General features: G+C 39.6%; 1 protein-coding gene across 1 annotated transcript in view; it reads left to right on the top strand.

Moving 5' to 3' along the window:
• The window catches only part of GLCCI1 (glucocorticoid induced 1), a 109310-nt gene extending 98651 nt beyond the window's left edge, over nt 1–10659 (top strand). Inside the window, exons 7-8 of the mRNA XM_005678965.3 lie at nt 6518–6638; nt 7801–10659. Of these exons, the coding sequence (XP_005679022.3) occupies nt 6518–6638; nt 7801–8146 (467 nt within the window). The 3' untranslated portion in view covers nt 8147–10659. The remainder of the gene's footprint in view (nt 1–6517; nt 6639–7800) is intronic.

The raw sequence follows: 15311 nt of genomic DNA, 5'->3' as shown, positions 1-15311 counted from the left end.
TGGGAAAACAATTACCACTGTGAATAAGGCAGTGAATGTCAGAGAAGGAGCAGGCTTTCAGGTGACTGTTATATAAGTATAACATTATGTTTGGTTATCTGCTTAGAGATGTTATAATGCCATTTCCCTTTAAGCAAGAATGAGGAGAGAGGAGAAATACTGAATTTTTACCTAATATTGATACATAGCATTTTGTTTTGCCTTGTGTTTCACTGTGTAAATATGTAAGTGCACATTTAAAATTATACTGAAACTTTTATTAGAAGTTTTCATTTTTCCTTCTGTAGGACACTTTTGGAGCACTTTAATATGAAACACTGTTTTTCAGATTTTTGAAAACTGATGTCCCTGGAAATTTGTTCATCTATAAAGCTCAAGAATGTGAAAACTAAAGTTCTGTCAGAAAAACTCTCCTAAGATCCTTAATTACATTACTTTTCCAGATATAAAATATTTCAGATATAAAATAATCTGCAATTTATTTTCAGTTTAGTTTTACCATTGTGATTAATAAGAGGCATGATTTTAGTCTATAAATTGGTTTGAAGACTGTCTTCAATAGGGTGATTTGCTGTCATTTTTAACTGCCATGTCAGATAGATTCAGAGTGACTTGTTCACATTTGTGTACAAGTCTGAGTGACTAGTTAGTATGTTGATGACGTCAAGTCACATTTGAAGACAATACTAAGCAGTGTTATGCTGCCTATCAGGATTATGTTTGCAAAAGAAGCTGTTGTGTATTGAGTACACAAGAACAAAGGAGCAACTAGAGTTTTTTGCTTAATTTGTAAATTATCAATTCAGTGAATGCAGAATAAAATGTAAAACATGGGCCTAACATTGGAATGTAAGTTAAGTCCCAGTTAATTCAAAACACAGCCGTCTTTGAGAACAAAGTTCAAAAATACAAGTGACAAGGGTTATAATGTTGATTTTTTCCTCCTTACCTTTTGCTGTATGCTAACCTAAACAGATCTTAGCTGTCTGTCTATAGCTGTGTTGTTTTTCCTTTGTCAATTGTGTGACCCTCTCATAAGGGCTTCCCTGGGGGCTCAGTGGTAAAGAACCCACCTGCCCAGGCAGGAGGCATGGGTTCAGTCCCTGGGTTGGGAAGATCCCCTGGAGAAGGAAGTGGCAACCCACACCAGTATTCTTGCCTGGGAAATCCCATGGACAGAGGAGCCATGGGGTTGCAACAGGGTCGGACACAACTTAGCGACTAAACAACAACAAACCTTCACATAAAAGGTTGACTTTGAAATTATGGAGAAATCTTAGAAACTATTTGTAAAAGTCAAATGTTCTCCTTGCTCTTTCCCAGTTTGATCTTGGAGTTCACTGAAAACACAGGTGAACACAGGTGTTCAGTACAACAGGTAATGCCAACTAGTGCCAAAAGTTTGTCATCAAGACATGCTTATACAGTTGTTTCTATTGATTCCATTAGGCCATCAAATCACACTACTGCTGATAATTTCATTTCCTAATGCACAATAATTTTTTAAATTGAAGCATAGCTACTGTATACTGTTATATATTACAGGTATATAATATTCACAATTATTATAGGTTATAACTGTTTACAGTTATGGTAAAATAATGACTATACCCCCATTGTACAGTATATCCTTGTAGCTTATTTTATACCTAATAGTTTGTGCCTCTCATTTCCCTACCCCTGTGTTGCCCGTCCCTATTTCCCTTTCTCCACGGGTAACCGCTAGTTGTTCTCCGTATCTATAAATCTGCTTCTTTTTTGTTAAATTCACTAGTTTGTTGTATTTTTTAGATTCCACATATAAGTGATGTCCTACAGAATTTGTCTTTCTCTGACTTATTTCACTTAACATAGTGTCCTCCAAGTCAAGTCCGTCCGTGTTGCTGCACATGGCGTTATTTCATTCTTTTTTATGGCTGAGTAATAGTCCATTGTGTGTATGTACCACATCTTCTGTAAAAGAAGTTACTTTCATACTAGAATTATTATATTCTACTGACTGTTGCTGCACATATAATAAATATTTTCTTTGTAGAGGAATCTATAGAATCTGTATACTTTAGGCATTGTTGTTAAATTTCAGAATGATAAATCCCCGTATGCTAAAAGATGCCATCTTTATATAACATAATAAAGTTAGTGTGTAGCTCTATTAAAAAGGACATTTCTGTTATTCTCTTCTGCCAACAGAATGGAATAGGCGTTTAATTTCTGAATGGTTCACCATAGTTTAATTGGTAAATTGGTAACGATGTCTTCTTTCTACTATTGTAGCAATATTTGTTGAGAGCTTGCTGTGTTTCAGGGACACAGGTTTTTTCCACAACCATCATATCAGTAGTTACTCCTACTTTATATATCAAAGCACAAAGGATGACGCTGTTCCGCGGCCATGCAGTTGGGCCTAGAGAGAAGTCAGGTGGCCTGACTCCAAACCAGTGTTTTAACCTCTTCATAACTGGTCCTCGAAGCTGGCTATACTTCAAAAGCATTTGGGAGCTTTATCAGAAAAAATGGGGGGTGGGGACAGCACATGCCTGGGAAAGGGGCCCCAGACTAATTAAGTCAGAACCTCTACCGGGATGAGGTGTCAACACTGGCATTTATTCGTATTTTTAAAACATCTTGTGATGAGTCTAATGTGAAACCAGGGTTGAGAACCACTGCCCTGTAATTATACTGTTTATATTAGAATTAATTTTACTTAATTTGATAAAGTAATCTGATAGTAGCAGAAAAAGCACATGTGAAGACTTAAGGCTAGAGTAGAACCATGGCAGAGATTTTACATACCTTCCTACATAAATGAAGCAACTTTATATCTACTGTCTTTAATACTAGAATTGTGGGCCATGCAACCTAACACACCAGAAGTAATGAGGCTGTATATAAGCAGAAATTCAGAAAACTACAAAAACACAAAGTTGAATGAGATTTGTTTCTATATGGAATTTCAGACTTCAGTATCTTTAATTTTTCCAAGCTTTAGTTCATTATCATGTGTTTAAAAATACTACTTATATTTTAATTGTTAGTATGGTACCTGCTTAAGTATAATCTTTTATAATAAACTGGTCAATAAAATGTTTCCAGATCTGGGTGATTCTATTATAAATATAGATGAAACTATTGTAAATACAGACAGATATAATCATATTAATCACATTTAATTTCATAATTCATATGGCTTATGAAGTTATAAGAATATAAGGTAACATTTGACTTAATCTCAATAACATGTCTAGTTACTGTCTTAACATGGGATAACAGAATGAGAAAATGTATCATGCTTGTGAACAAAAGGGATTGAATACAGATTACCACGAGACTTTATCTTGAATCTCCTGAGCAGGCATGCTTACCTCACATTTAGTTACTGAAATGTGGCTATCAAACTCAACACAGGCTTCCACATGCAGAAGTTAGACAGCCAAGTCTGGAATGGGTATAATGAGTTGTTCATGGGAGTTATTTTTAAAGCACGCCATTTATAATGCAAAGAAATATTTTAGTACACCTCCCCTCTTTTGTATGCTAGAACCTGTTTTTAAGAACATTTTTATAGTGAAGTATAGTTGATTAACAATGTTGTGATAGGTTCAGGTGTCCAGCAGAGTGATTCACTTATGCATACACCTGTATCTCTCCTTTTTCAAATTCCTTTCCCACTTAGATTCTTACATAATAGTGAGCATAGTTCCCTGTGCTAGACAGTAGATCTTTGTTGGTTGAAAGTGTTAGTTGCTTAGTCTTGTCCAATTCTGTGACCTCTATGAACTGTAGCCTGCCAGGCTTCTATGTCCATGGAATTCTCCAGGCAAGACTACTGAAGTTGGTTGCCATTCCCTTCTCCAAGGGGTCTTCCTAACGCAGGGATCAAACCTGGGTCTCCTGCATTGCAGGTGGATTATTTCCTGTCTGAACCACCAGGGAAGCCCTCTTCTTTGTTGGTTATCCATTTTAAATGTAGCAGTGTGCACGTCAGTCCCAAACTCCCTAACTATCCCTCTCCCAAATTACAGAATTTTAGTTAGGAATGGCAATTCCTGTGGTTATATAGAAACTTAGAGAGGCAGCTGTGTTGAAGGTTATAGAACTATGCAGCTAGTCACAGAGCTAAAACCACAGAAGGTTATCTCTATTCCTTTTTCCTGTTTATACTCTTATCAGATTGCATATTTGCCTTAGGGAGGAAAAAACAGATTTAAGAAATCTGTTGATGGCACCAATACTTTCTCTTTCAAGCTTTGTCTTTCCAGCACCAAACATTAGATGTAATACACAAGCACACATACATATGTGTGTGTGTGTCTGCGTTTGTGCATGTGTATTTTCTACAAATAGTTTTTATTGAAAAGGCAACATAATATAATAGCACTGAATACCATCTTTCTGGGACAGCAGTATACTGTGTTTCTTTAAACATTAATCACCCTCCCCCTCTCCCAAAAAAGAATTTTCAAGTAGGTAAAACTCTGTAGAAATATAAGCCTCTCTGATACTAGAAAAATTTTAAGAAGAAAAACCATTTACTGTCTAATTCACTGTAGATTGTTAATAGGAAGACAGTTTTGCAGATTATCCAGCTTCCAGCTCAACAGCTAGCTTTCCATTCTGGGAAGGTCCCGTGAAACCATCAACGAGGTTATGAGAGAAATCATGTAGTAGGTCTGGTGATATGGCCAGAAATGGGAGACAAAAGGCTGTGGCCACGGTGACTTTCCCTACATGATAATAGGGTGGATGCCTGACTGCTGACATGGCCACCCCTCTGCTGATGGCAGAAAAGGCTAGTGAAAGGCATCGAGCCCATGGTTTTGAGTCTGTCCTGCAGGCAGTGGGGCAGGTCGCCACCAGTCCTCTCCAAGGGCCACCACATGCCATAGCTACTTGTTCATGGAGGTCCTCGGCAAGGCTGGTCGTTTGGATAGTAAAGCAAGGTCAGCCTGTAATCTTGGTATCACACTGAATTCAAGGTCTCACCATAGACCATGAGGTAGACCAGTTGTTTTGTCTAGCCTAGCTCAAGTAGCAGGAAGCCCAGATTCTAGTCGGGTTTGTGATGCTTTGCATCTCCCTAAGAGAAAGACTATTCCTTGTGCTCCCTTCCCATTTGTTCAAGCAGTTTAAAAAGAAAAAAGAAAAAAAAGTGCTGAATCTCAGAAAATCCTCAAGTCTGAAGAAACCCAGCTTAATTCCGAAACTTCATTCCTTCCAAGAGACTATACATAATCTGTATGGACATGTGTAACAGTAGTGATGGAGAGACTGTGTGGTTCTCTTAGGTTTCCCAGTAATGTGGCCTTGTTATTTTGCAGGCAGTGATTTCCCCGCCAGAGATACTGCCATATACAACCACAAGCACACATCTGCACTCCCACGACTTACATAGATGCTCTTTGAATTATTCACCAAATACACTATAAGTGTGCCTCAAGGGTCTACTTTTTAAGCATGTACTATACTTCATAAATGATGATTTAGGAAAAAAAAACCCTGTTACTCAGATTATGAATGTTGGACTGTGCACTGAATCTTAAACTGAAGCAACTTATCAAAATGGTGATACCTGTAATTATGGTACTAATGCCATCTTTCAAAATATGTATAAAAATAATATATCCTCAGTAGGTCATGTGCTTAGTATTTTTGCATTGAGGATTGGTTTTAAGTCAGAATTTGTTTAAATAGGACTACTATATACAGGAATGTTACTGGCTTTACAACTTGGCATCTTAAACAGATAATGACACATTTTGGGGGATTTGAATTTCCAAAATCCTTTGCCAGGTAGGAAAGGAAGAAACTGCATATAGGCTTTATGGCTTTTCATGAATAGACCGTTTCTCTTTGGTCAGAAATACGAAGATGCTTTTAGATTCCTCATGCTTCCAGCAGCAAAAATACAAACAGTGCTCAAAAAGTTCTTTTGTAGAGACATTTAAAAAGCAGAGTTCTGAGCATTACCTTTTTCATTGTGGGCCAAGGGAAAGTATATTGTCTTATAAGCCTGTTTTCCCCTGCATACCTGTCATTCATAGTACTTCGTAACATTTCTGCTAACAGCTTTCGTAATGAAGATTATCCTACAAATTAAGATACTCAATTAAATCAGTTGAAAGGTGAGAAAATATAGAGAACCCTGTATCCTAATCTCTTACAATTCTTCTGCATGGCTTATACATATTACCCCATCTGTTTACCTTTTTGAAATACTTAATGATGTGTTTATTTTCAGGATTACAGCTCTGCTTTACGCAAAATACCGTTTTCGGGACCAAACTATCAGCTTTTTTATGTTCTGTGGTATGGCAGACTTCTGTTGCATTGAAGCTTTTATTTATAAGAAATGTACAACACAAGGATGTTAGAAATAGCTTTGCAATAAAGGAAGCTCTGTGGTGGAAGCCAAGGGGCAACAGTGGATAAATTGTGCAAAAGGCTGCTTGTTTGGAAATCACATTTAATTTAAAAGAACTTTCAATCACTAGTTAATGTAACTGCTTTAAATTTACAGACAGTGGGAGTAGCTCACCGCTACCCAAGTATGCTTCATCTCCCAAACCAAACAACAGCTACATGTTCAAACGGGAGCCCCCAGAGGGATGTGAGCGAGTGAAGGTCTTTGAGGAAATGGCGTAAGTAATGTCTTTTCTATCAGCTGGGATCTGCAAAGCTGTAAAGCTTTTTACTGAGACCAGTTGATTACAGATGAATCAACTACTCCGTCCAGCTGATAATGTGTTTCAGAAGCAAATTATGGAAAGAGAATTCAATAGGCCAAAGAGATCAGGAGAATTAAGAGTCTGTGTGCTGGAAATACGCTAACACAGAGAAACTTGGAAATTCATCCCGACTACCTACAAGATCAATTTTGAATCTTTAAGAATTTTCCTTTCATAAGCTCTATTAATTTAGATGGCTAAAGAAAACAAACAGCTGTAGCAGCACACTGAATCCCCACATGTGCATAGCCTTCATGACAGTGACCCCACCAGCCGGAGGGACTGTCTCCTTCCGTGTAGACACATCGAGCATGTGTACTCATTGAATTCAGACTTCCTGTTCAGGGATTTCTTTTTTTATTCTTTTTGAAAGTTCAGTATGTTTAAAGTAGAAAAATTCAGGGAAAAGAGATTCATGCTGTAAATACTTGGCAGAACAGCTCAAAATAAAGAGAGTGTGCGGCTCTTGGGTTCACTCGTCCCCCTGTCCCCGTGCAGGCTTGCCCGCTGGAGGCTGCTGCACTCCTGTAACCTCAAAGGGGACAGAGACCGGTCTTGTAGGAGGTGACGGCATAGTTCGCAGGAATGGGGGGAGATGAAGGGCTTGTGGACACTGCTCTGTTGGGCTGACTGACTCTACAAGAAACTACTGAAACTTTTTTCTTATTTTTCCTGATCTGTATTAGTAGAACTATGTATAGAGATACAGAAAAAGGAGGAAGTACTTAAAACCAAATATCCGATGGGGTAATCCCTCTCCCATATACTTAACAGAAGAGGTCATTTTAACATTGCATAATCCACGTTTCTAAATCAATGAAAGCAAACTGATGTCAGAAACATTTTTGTTTGCCCAGTCCTTTTGGAAATCCTCTTGTTCTCAATATCGCCTCAGTGCTGTGTACGTCAGTAGTATGCCAGCTGACTTGTGCTATGGAAGATGTTTATCCCTCTGTGTACACTGAATCCATTCCCTGCCATTCACATTTTAGCTGTTTTAGAGAACTCCAGTTAATTTATAAAATGCTTGACTTTTTTAATGATTGTAAAACCTAATTTTGTCTTATGGTTTTAGGTCTCGTCAGCCTATCTCAGCCCCTCTCTTTTCATGTCCTGACAAAAACAAGGTTAATTTCATCCCAACCGGATCAGCTTTCTGTCCTGTAAAACTCCTAGGCCCTCTTCTCCCTGCCTCCGACCTGATGCTCAAGAACTCTCCTAACTCGGGCCAGAGCTCGGCTCTGGCCACCCTGACCGTCGAGCAGCTCTCCTCCCGGGTTTCCTTCACATCCCTTTCCGACGACACCAGCATAGCGGGCTCCGTGGAGGCCTCTGCCCAACAGCCATCCCAGCAGCAGCAGTTCCTGCAGGAGCTGCCGGGTGAGGACCACATCTCCGCTCACAACTACGTGGTCATCTAAAGCGAAGGGGGAGCTGGCCTCCACCCTGTCTCCCACGCATTAGAACTAGATCTCAGACACCCATCTGCATGGAGTGACCGACTTTCTGACAGCACCACCACCACCAACAGAAGACTGAATCAGAATCATCAAGCATCTCAGCACTTATCTTGGCAGGGACGGAACTCCTATTCAGCAGTTTTTGTGGAAAGCAGTAATGCTTGCAAAATGTGTGTGTCGTTCAGCATTCTAAGTGGAGACTATGCATTTCATAGTATGTTTGACAGATTAGTACTGTGTCCTGTGTTTTGTCCCCAAATCTTCAGTATAAATAAGCTCTATATCAGAAAGTTGCCTGTCTAAATAGAAAATGTCTTGCTGTGTTTTGTCCTATGGAAAAATACTGTACTTCAGGATTATGTTTACAATTGATCCAGGTGTTTGTTTCTAACTTCTGTAATACATACAATGCAAAAAATAAACAAATGGCCACAACAGTTGCACAGGGCCCACCCTATGGCCTAGCTTCAGGTACTTCAGTTGAAGTCTAAACTCAGGTAACTTGGAATGTATATCATATTGGGATATTAACTATTTCACAGCTAAAAAGCTAAAGAGGGAACAGCACTCTTTTGCCTTGTCTTCTTTTATGCATTTCCCTTTCCTCATTACATTCCACATTCTTAGAATAAGAAGTGCATTCAACCCTAGGAGAACAGAAATCCTGGACATGGGTGAACGCGAGGAGAACCAGCAAATCCGTGGTGTCTGACATCACTGTTGTCATGGGGTTACAAGTAAAACAACTGTTGCATTCACCGTTTCACCATGTGTAAATGTGGCTTTTTTTTTTTTTAAACAAGTTCAGGTGTTGCTCAGTTAATGACTGATACGGTGTTGTGAATAAAGTATCAGGTACTAGGCTGTACAAAACATTCCCCCAGTGTGTGTGTGGATGTTAAAGACAAGAATGTCTAGGTGTAATTTTCCCAGAGGATGGCTGAGGTTTTTTTGTTTATGTTGGCCATCAGGGTCATGAAATGCTACTGATCTATCTAAAGGCATAGTCACGTTTCGTTTCTCTTTTGGAAATTCTTGAATCTGCAGGTTAAGAAATGACAGACTGGTTATTTTCCTCAAGCAGTTCAGGTGCATGAGTTGTTTTAATGTAGAGAGAGCACATGTGAGTCTCCGAATTCAAAATAGGTCATTTGGTGACTCGCAAGTGCAAGCAGTGTGGAGCTGTTTCATTTAAGCCTCTCACAATAATACCATGAACACTTACGTTCATATTTTGGAAGCATGGAGTAGACCATAAACCCAAGTAAAGAGCCTTGAACCTGCAGACTTGGCATAACTTCCTGAAGTGTGAAGAGAGCCCTAGATGTTCCTGATTGGTCAGTGAAAGAGCCCAACTTCTGACATTGTTTTCTGCAGCACAAAGAGTATGTTCAAAAGCGGAGAGAAGTTTCTGTGTGTTTATTCCTTCAGTTCAATAAAACAGTTGTTTGATCTGCACCTAAAGTGTATGGCACAATTTTCTGAAGAATTAGGGGAACAAGGTGCCTACAGTTACAGGAGCGTTTCAGTTCCTTTCAGTCATTCCTGGGTTTTCCTTTGTTTTATTTTCTAAGGAGGTTGAAGAAGGAAGATGTGATAAAGAAGAAAGCAACACCATTGATTTTTTTTTAAGAAATGATATATATATGTGTGTGTATATGTTTGTGTATGTGTTCAGTGTATTATTTTGTCATGATCCCAGTTATCTTCTTTCCACCAAAGTTTGCAGTAATATTCTCTCCTGAAGGTGCATTCTGGCTCCTTTCAATTAGTCAGTGTTATATTGTAGGAGACTGTCATGGGAAAGACTCAGTTTACTTCCACCATTTTCACAGGGGAACCTTTTAAAACAATCTATTCAGCAGAAGACACCTTTAACCCTAATAATCTCAGGCCTTGATGAAAATACTATATTTTGTAGATTATGGTTAAAGGGAGAAAATTATTAGTTCTGTAAGATAAATATGAGCTCCATTAACTTCTGATATCTGGTTTAGCATTACATAATGTGTTGATCTTATACTCTGCTTTTGTCCAAATAAGATGCAATAGTATCAATATCAATTTCTGAACGATGGACTGAATATGCTTTTTTGGTAATGAAATCTGATGTACGATATTTATAGTGACGTGCTTTTATTTTCTCATGAGAAACCTAAATATTGTGTTGTACATTTGTTCTTAGCATATATTAAAGTTTTGAACCAAATGTGTTAAAGCTTATGCTTTGCCATGTAAATTTCCCAGAAGTTGTTGAGCTCAAATGTATCCTACATCCAGCTGTAGAAATTTGTCAGAGATTGTTTAAATTTTGTATATAGTTGTACTGTTTAATTCTACACTGCGCTGAACAGTATTTGAGTTACCATACAATATGGCTTTACACAAGGAAATGTGTGGCTTTTGTTTTGTATTTTTTCAGTATAGAAGTTCCTGTGTCTTCTTATTTAAATAAAGTTATTAGTAAAACTGGAGTAGTTCACTGTTTTTGGAAAGACTGGGCTTTTAACATCTTACCTGACAAGGATGAATTCAGCTCTCAGGTTGGAGGTATACTGACTGGGTTAGATTTTCACTGCCTGGTTTCCTCTTGATATTTTGATTTACACACTTTTCATCACAAGCTAAGAAACGTGATGTCTGAAGTTCCAAGTCTTTGTTCTGTACCCAGCAGTGAGCACCTTAAAAAGAGAAGACACTGTCCTCATGTCATCATTCTATGCCTAAGAAATATTTACGAAAATAAATTTGTTTAATGAAATCACCACAAAGGAGATTGCAGCAAAAATTTAAAAAATTTCACTCTCTTTATTTACAGAGCAAAAGAGTGTTGATGTTTTTCCCAGTTACCTAAATAGGGTCATCATAGGCCATGTGGTAGCTTGAAAGCAAAAACTAACTGCTTTGAGAAATAATTTGCCAGCAGCATAGTCTTCATTCCCAAAGCACCTCTCACTGAACAGATTGAAGTTGAACCTAAAATGATTATGTTTGGGGCTTTAAAAAATATAATTTTTTAAGAGTGAGTTTGATCAATTGTCTTCTTCAGGACTATATATGATTTAAGCAGGAAATTATCAACTGTATACAAGTTAAAAATTCCACTGCAAATGAATGTGGAGAAAAAGTGGAATTTCAGCCCCATCTTTGCTTGATCATACAAGCTTAATAATAAATGGCCCTGAGACAAGTTAGTGTTTGCAAAATCAAACCTAAGGAACAAGGAAGGAGAAATTCTAAAAATTTTATGTTTAACCCTATGTTACTAGAAATAAAGGTTATTTATGAATATCACAAAATAAATGTTTACCACCACCCACAGTGTGAAGTGAGTTCTAGCTCTGAAGTTCGGTTATCCCCGACTTATTCCATTTAAGCAGCTTCTGTCTCCTACCCCATCTTTGGACCTCACAAGTCTGTCTTCCCTGGTAAACTCACTTTGGTGAACTTAGGGTTCCTTAGAACTACAGGAATTTTGTGAAGGTAGATCCCATAATTCACACCTTGAGTCAAAAGCTGAATGCTGTAGTCTAGCCCCACAGTTCCAGATATCTAGCAAGCATCTCCTCTTGGACTTCTTGCCTCATTTCAACTTCAGTGATTAAACGGAATGAAGACACTCTTGTTCCTGTCATACCAAGTTAGCTCTTCTCCTTCACACTTTGTTCCTTCTGTTTCCCAGAAAACAAGGACTAGAACACTATTTTCTGACATTTTCTTCACCTAAATCAAAATTGCTTGTCTTCCTACTATCTCACCACTGAAATATGAAGCTGCTAGAGCTGTGATGGTGGTAGATAAGACAGCCATGCCATGTGGATGAATTTCTTTTGAAACAGGATTCAAATGGCAAGAAAAATAAGTTTGCTGGACTTCCAAAAATCTCTTCAGCTGTAGACTAGGGGTCAGCCAACCATAGCCCATGGACCAAATCTTCCCCAATGCCTATTTTTATAAATGTCTACATTTATACTGTCTGGTGGCTCAGATGGTAAGGAATCTGCCTGTAATGCAGGAGACCCAGGTCTGATCCTGGGAAGTTGGGAAGATCCCCTGGAGAAGGAAATGGCAACCCACTCCAGTATTCTTGCCTGGAGAATCCCCATAGAAGAGCCTGGCGAGCTATAGTCGACGGGGTTGCAAAGAGTCAGACATGACTGAGTGACTTAACACATAAACATACATACTGGATCAAAGCCACCCTTAGTTCCTTATGTACTGCCTTTGGTGACTCTGCTGTACAATGGCAGAATTAAGTAGCTACCACAGAGACACTGGCTCACAATGCCTAAAATATTTACCATTTGGTCCCTCAGATATGCAGATGGCACCACCATTATGGCAGAAAGCAAAGAGGAACTAAAGAGCCTTTTGATGAAGGTGAAAGAGGAGAATTAAAAAGCTGGCTTAAAACTCAACATTCAAAAAAATGAAAATCATGGTATCTGGTCCCATCACTTCATGGCAAATAGACGGGGAAACAATGCAAACTGAGACTATTTTCTTGGGCTCCAAAATCACTGCAGATGGTGACTGCAGCCATGAAATGAAAAGATGGTTGTTCCTTGGAAGAAAGGCTATTACAAACCTAGACACTGTATTAAAAAGCAGAGACATCACTTTGCCAACAAAAGTTTGTATAGCCAAAGCTATCCATATTTCCACTTCTCGTGTATGGATGTGAGAGTTGGACCATAAAGAAGGCTGAGCACCGAAGAATAGATGCTTTGGAACTATGGTGTTGCAGAAGACTTGAAAGTCCCTTCTACTGCAAGGAGATCAAACAGTCAATCTTAAAGGAAATCAATCCTGAATATTCATAGGAGGGACTGATGCTGAAGCTCCAATACTTTGGCCTCCTGATGTGAAGAACTGACTCATTGGAAAAGACCCTGATGCTGGGGAAGATTGAGGGCAGGAGAAGGGGACGACAGAGGATGAGATGGTTGAATGGCATCCCTGACTCGATGGACATGAGTTTGGGCAAGCTTCAGGAGACGGTGAAGGACAGGGAAGCCTGGCATGCTGCAGTGACACAAAGAGTCAGACACGACTGAGTGACTGAACAACAACTGCCCTTATGGAAAAAACATTTACTGACCTCTGCTGTCTGGGGAGGCCTTACAAATAGCTGTGAAAAGAAGAGAGGCGAAAAGCAAAGGAGAAAAGGAAAGATATAAGCATCTGAATGCAGAGTTCCAAAGAATAGCAAGAAGAGATAAGAAAGCCTTCCTCAGTGATCAATGCAAAGAAATAGAGGAAAACAGAATGGGAAAGACTAGAGATCTCTTCAAGAAAATGAGAGATACCAAGGGAACATTTCACGCAAAGATGGGCTCGATAAAGGACAGAAATGGTATGGACCTAACAGAAGCAGAAGATATTAAGAAGAGGTGACAAGAATACACGGAAGAACTGTACAAAAAAGATCTTCACGACCCAGATAATCACGATGGTGTGATCACTCACCTAGAGCAAGACATCCTGGAATGTGACGTCAAGTGGGCCTTACAAAGCATCACTATGAACAAAGCTAGTGGAGGTGATGGAATTCCAGTTGAGCTGTTTCAAATCCTGAAAGATGATGCTGTGAAAGTGCTACACTCAATATGCCAGCAAATTTGGAAAACTCAGCAGTGGCCACAGGACTGGAAAAGGTCAGTTTTCATTCCAATGCCAAAGAAAGGCAATGCCAAAGAATGCTCAAACTACCGCACAATCGCACTCATCTCACACACTAGTAAAGTAATGCTCAAAATTCTCCAAGCCAGACTTCAGCAATATGTGAACCGTGAACTCCCTGATGTTCAAGCTGGTTTTAGAAAAGGCAGAGGAACCAGAAATCAAATTGCCAACATCCGCTGGATCATGGAAAAAGCAAGAGAGTTCCAGAAAAACATCTATTTCTGCTTTATTGACTATGCCAAAGCCTTTGACTGTGTGGATCACAATCAACTGTGGAAAATTCTGAAAGAGATGGGAATACCAGACCACCTGACCTGCCTCTTGAGAAATCTGTATGCAGGTCAGGAAGCAACAGTTAGAACTGGACATGGAACAACAGACTGGTTCCAGATAGGAAAAGGAGTACATCAAGTACATCAAGGTATATTGTCACCCTGCTTATTTAACTTATATGCAGAGTACATCATGAAAAACGCTGGACTGGAAGAAGCACAAGCTGGAATCAAGGTTGCTGGGAGAAATATCAATAACCTCAGATATGCAGATGACACCACCCTTTTGGCAGAAAGTGAAGAGGAACTCAAAAGCCTCTTGATGAAAGTGAAAGAGGAGAGTGGAAAAAGTTGGCTTAAAGCTCAACATTCAGAAAACGGAGATCATGGCATCTGGTCCCATCACTTTATGGGAAATAGATGGGGAAATAGATAGTAGAAACAGTGTCAGACTTAATTTTTTTGGGCTCCAAAAGCACTGCAGATGGTGACTGCAGCCATGAAATTAAAAGACGCTTACTCCTTGGAAGGAAAGTTATGACCAACCTAGATAGTATATTCAAAAGCAGAGACATTGCTTTGCTGACTAAGGTCCGTCTAGTCAAGGCTATGGTTTTTCCTGTGGTCATGTATGGATGTGAGAGTTGGACTGTGAAGAAGGCTGAGCACCGAAGAATTGATGCTTTTGAACTGTGGTGTTGGAGAACACTCTTGACGGTGCCTTGGACTGCAAGGAGGTCCAACCAGTCCATTCTGAAGGAGATCAACCCTGGGATTTCTTTGGAAGGAATGATGCTAAAGCTGAAACTCCAGTACTTTGGACACCTCATGCGAAGAGCTGACTCATTGGAAAAGACTCTGATGCTGGGAGAGATTGGGGGCAGGAGGAGAAGAGGACGACCCAGGATGAGATGGCTGGATGGCATCACGGACTCGATGGATGTGAGTCTGAGTGAACTCTGGGAGATGGTGATGGACAGGGAGGCCTGGCATGCTGCGATTCATGGGGTCACAGAGTCGGACACAACTGAGCGACTGAACTGAACTGACCTGACCTCTGCTGATGGCACCCCACTCCAGTACTCTTGCCTGGAGAATCCCATGGGTGGAGGAGCTGGTGGGCTGCAGTCCATGGGGTCGCTAAGAGTCAGACACGACTGAGCAACTTC

Source organism: Capra hircus, chromosome 4 (assembly GCF_001704415.2).
Source record: "Capra hircus breed San Clemente chromosome 4, ASM170441v1, whole genome shotgun sequence".
NCBI classification, from domain to species: domain Eukaryota; kingdom Metazoa; phylum Chordata; class Mammalia; order Artiodactyla; family Bovidae; genus Capra; species Capra hircus.
The sequence above is the reverse complement of the archived record's forward strand: the minus strand, read 5'-3'. Positions and strand labels throughout refer to the sequence as shown.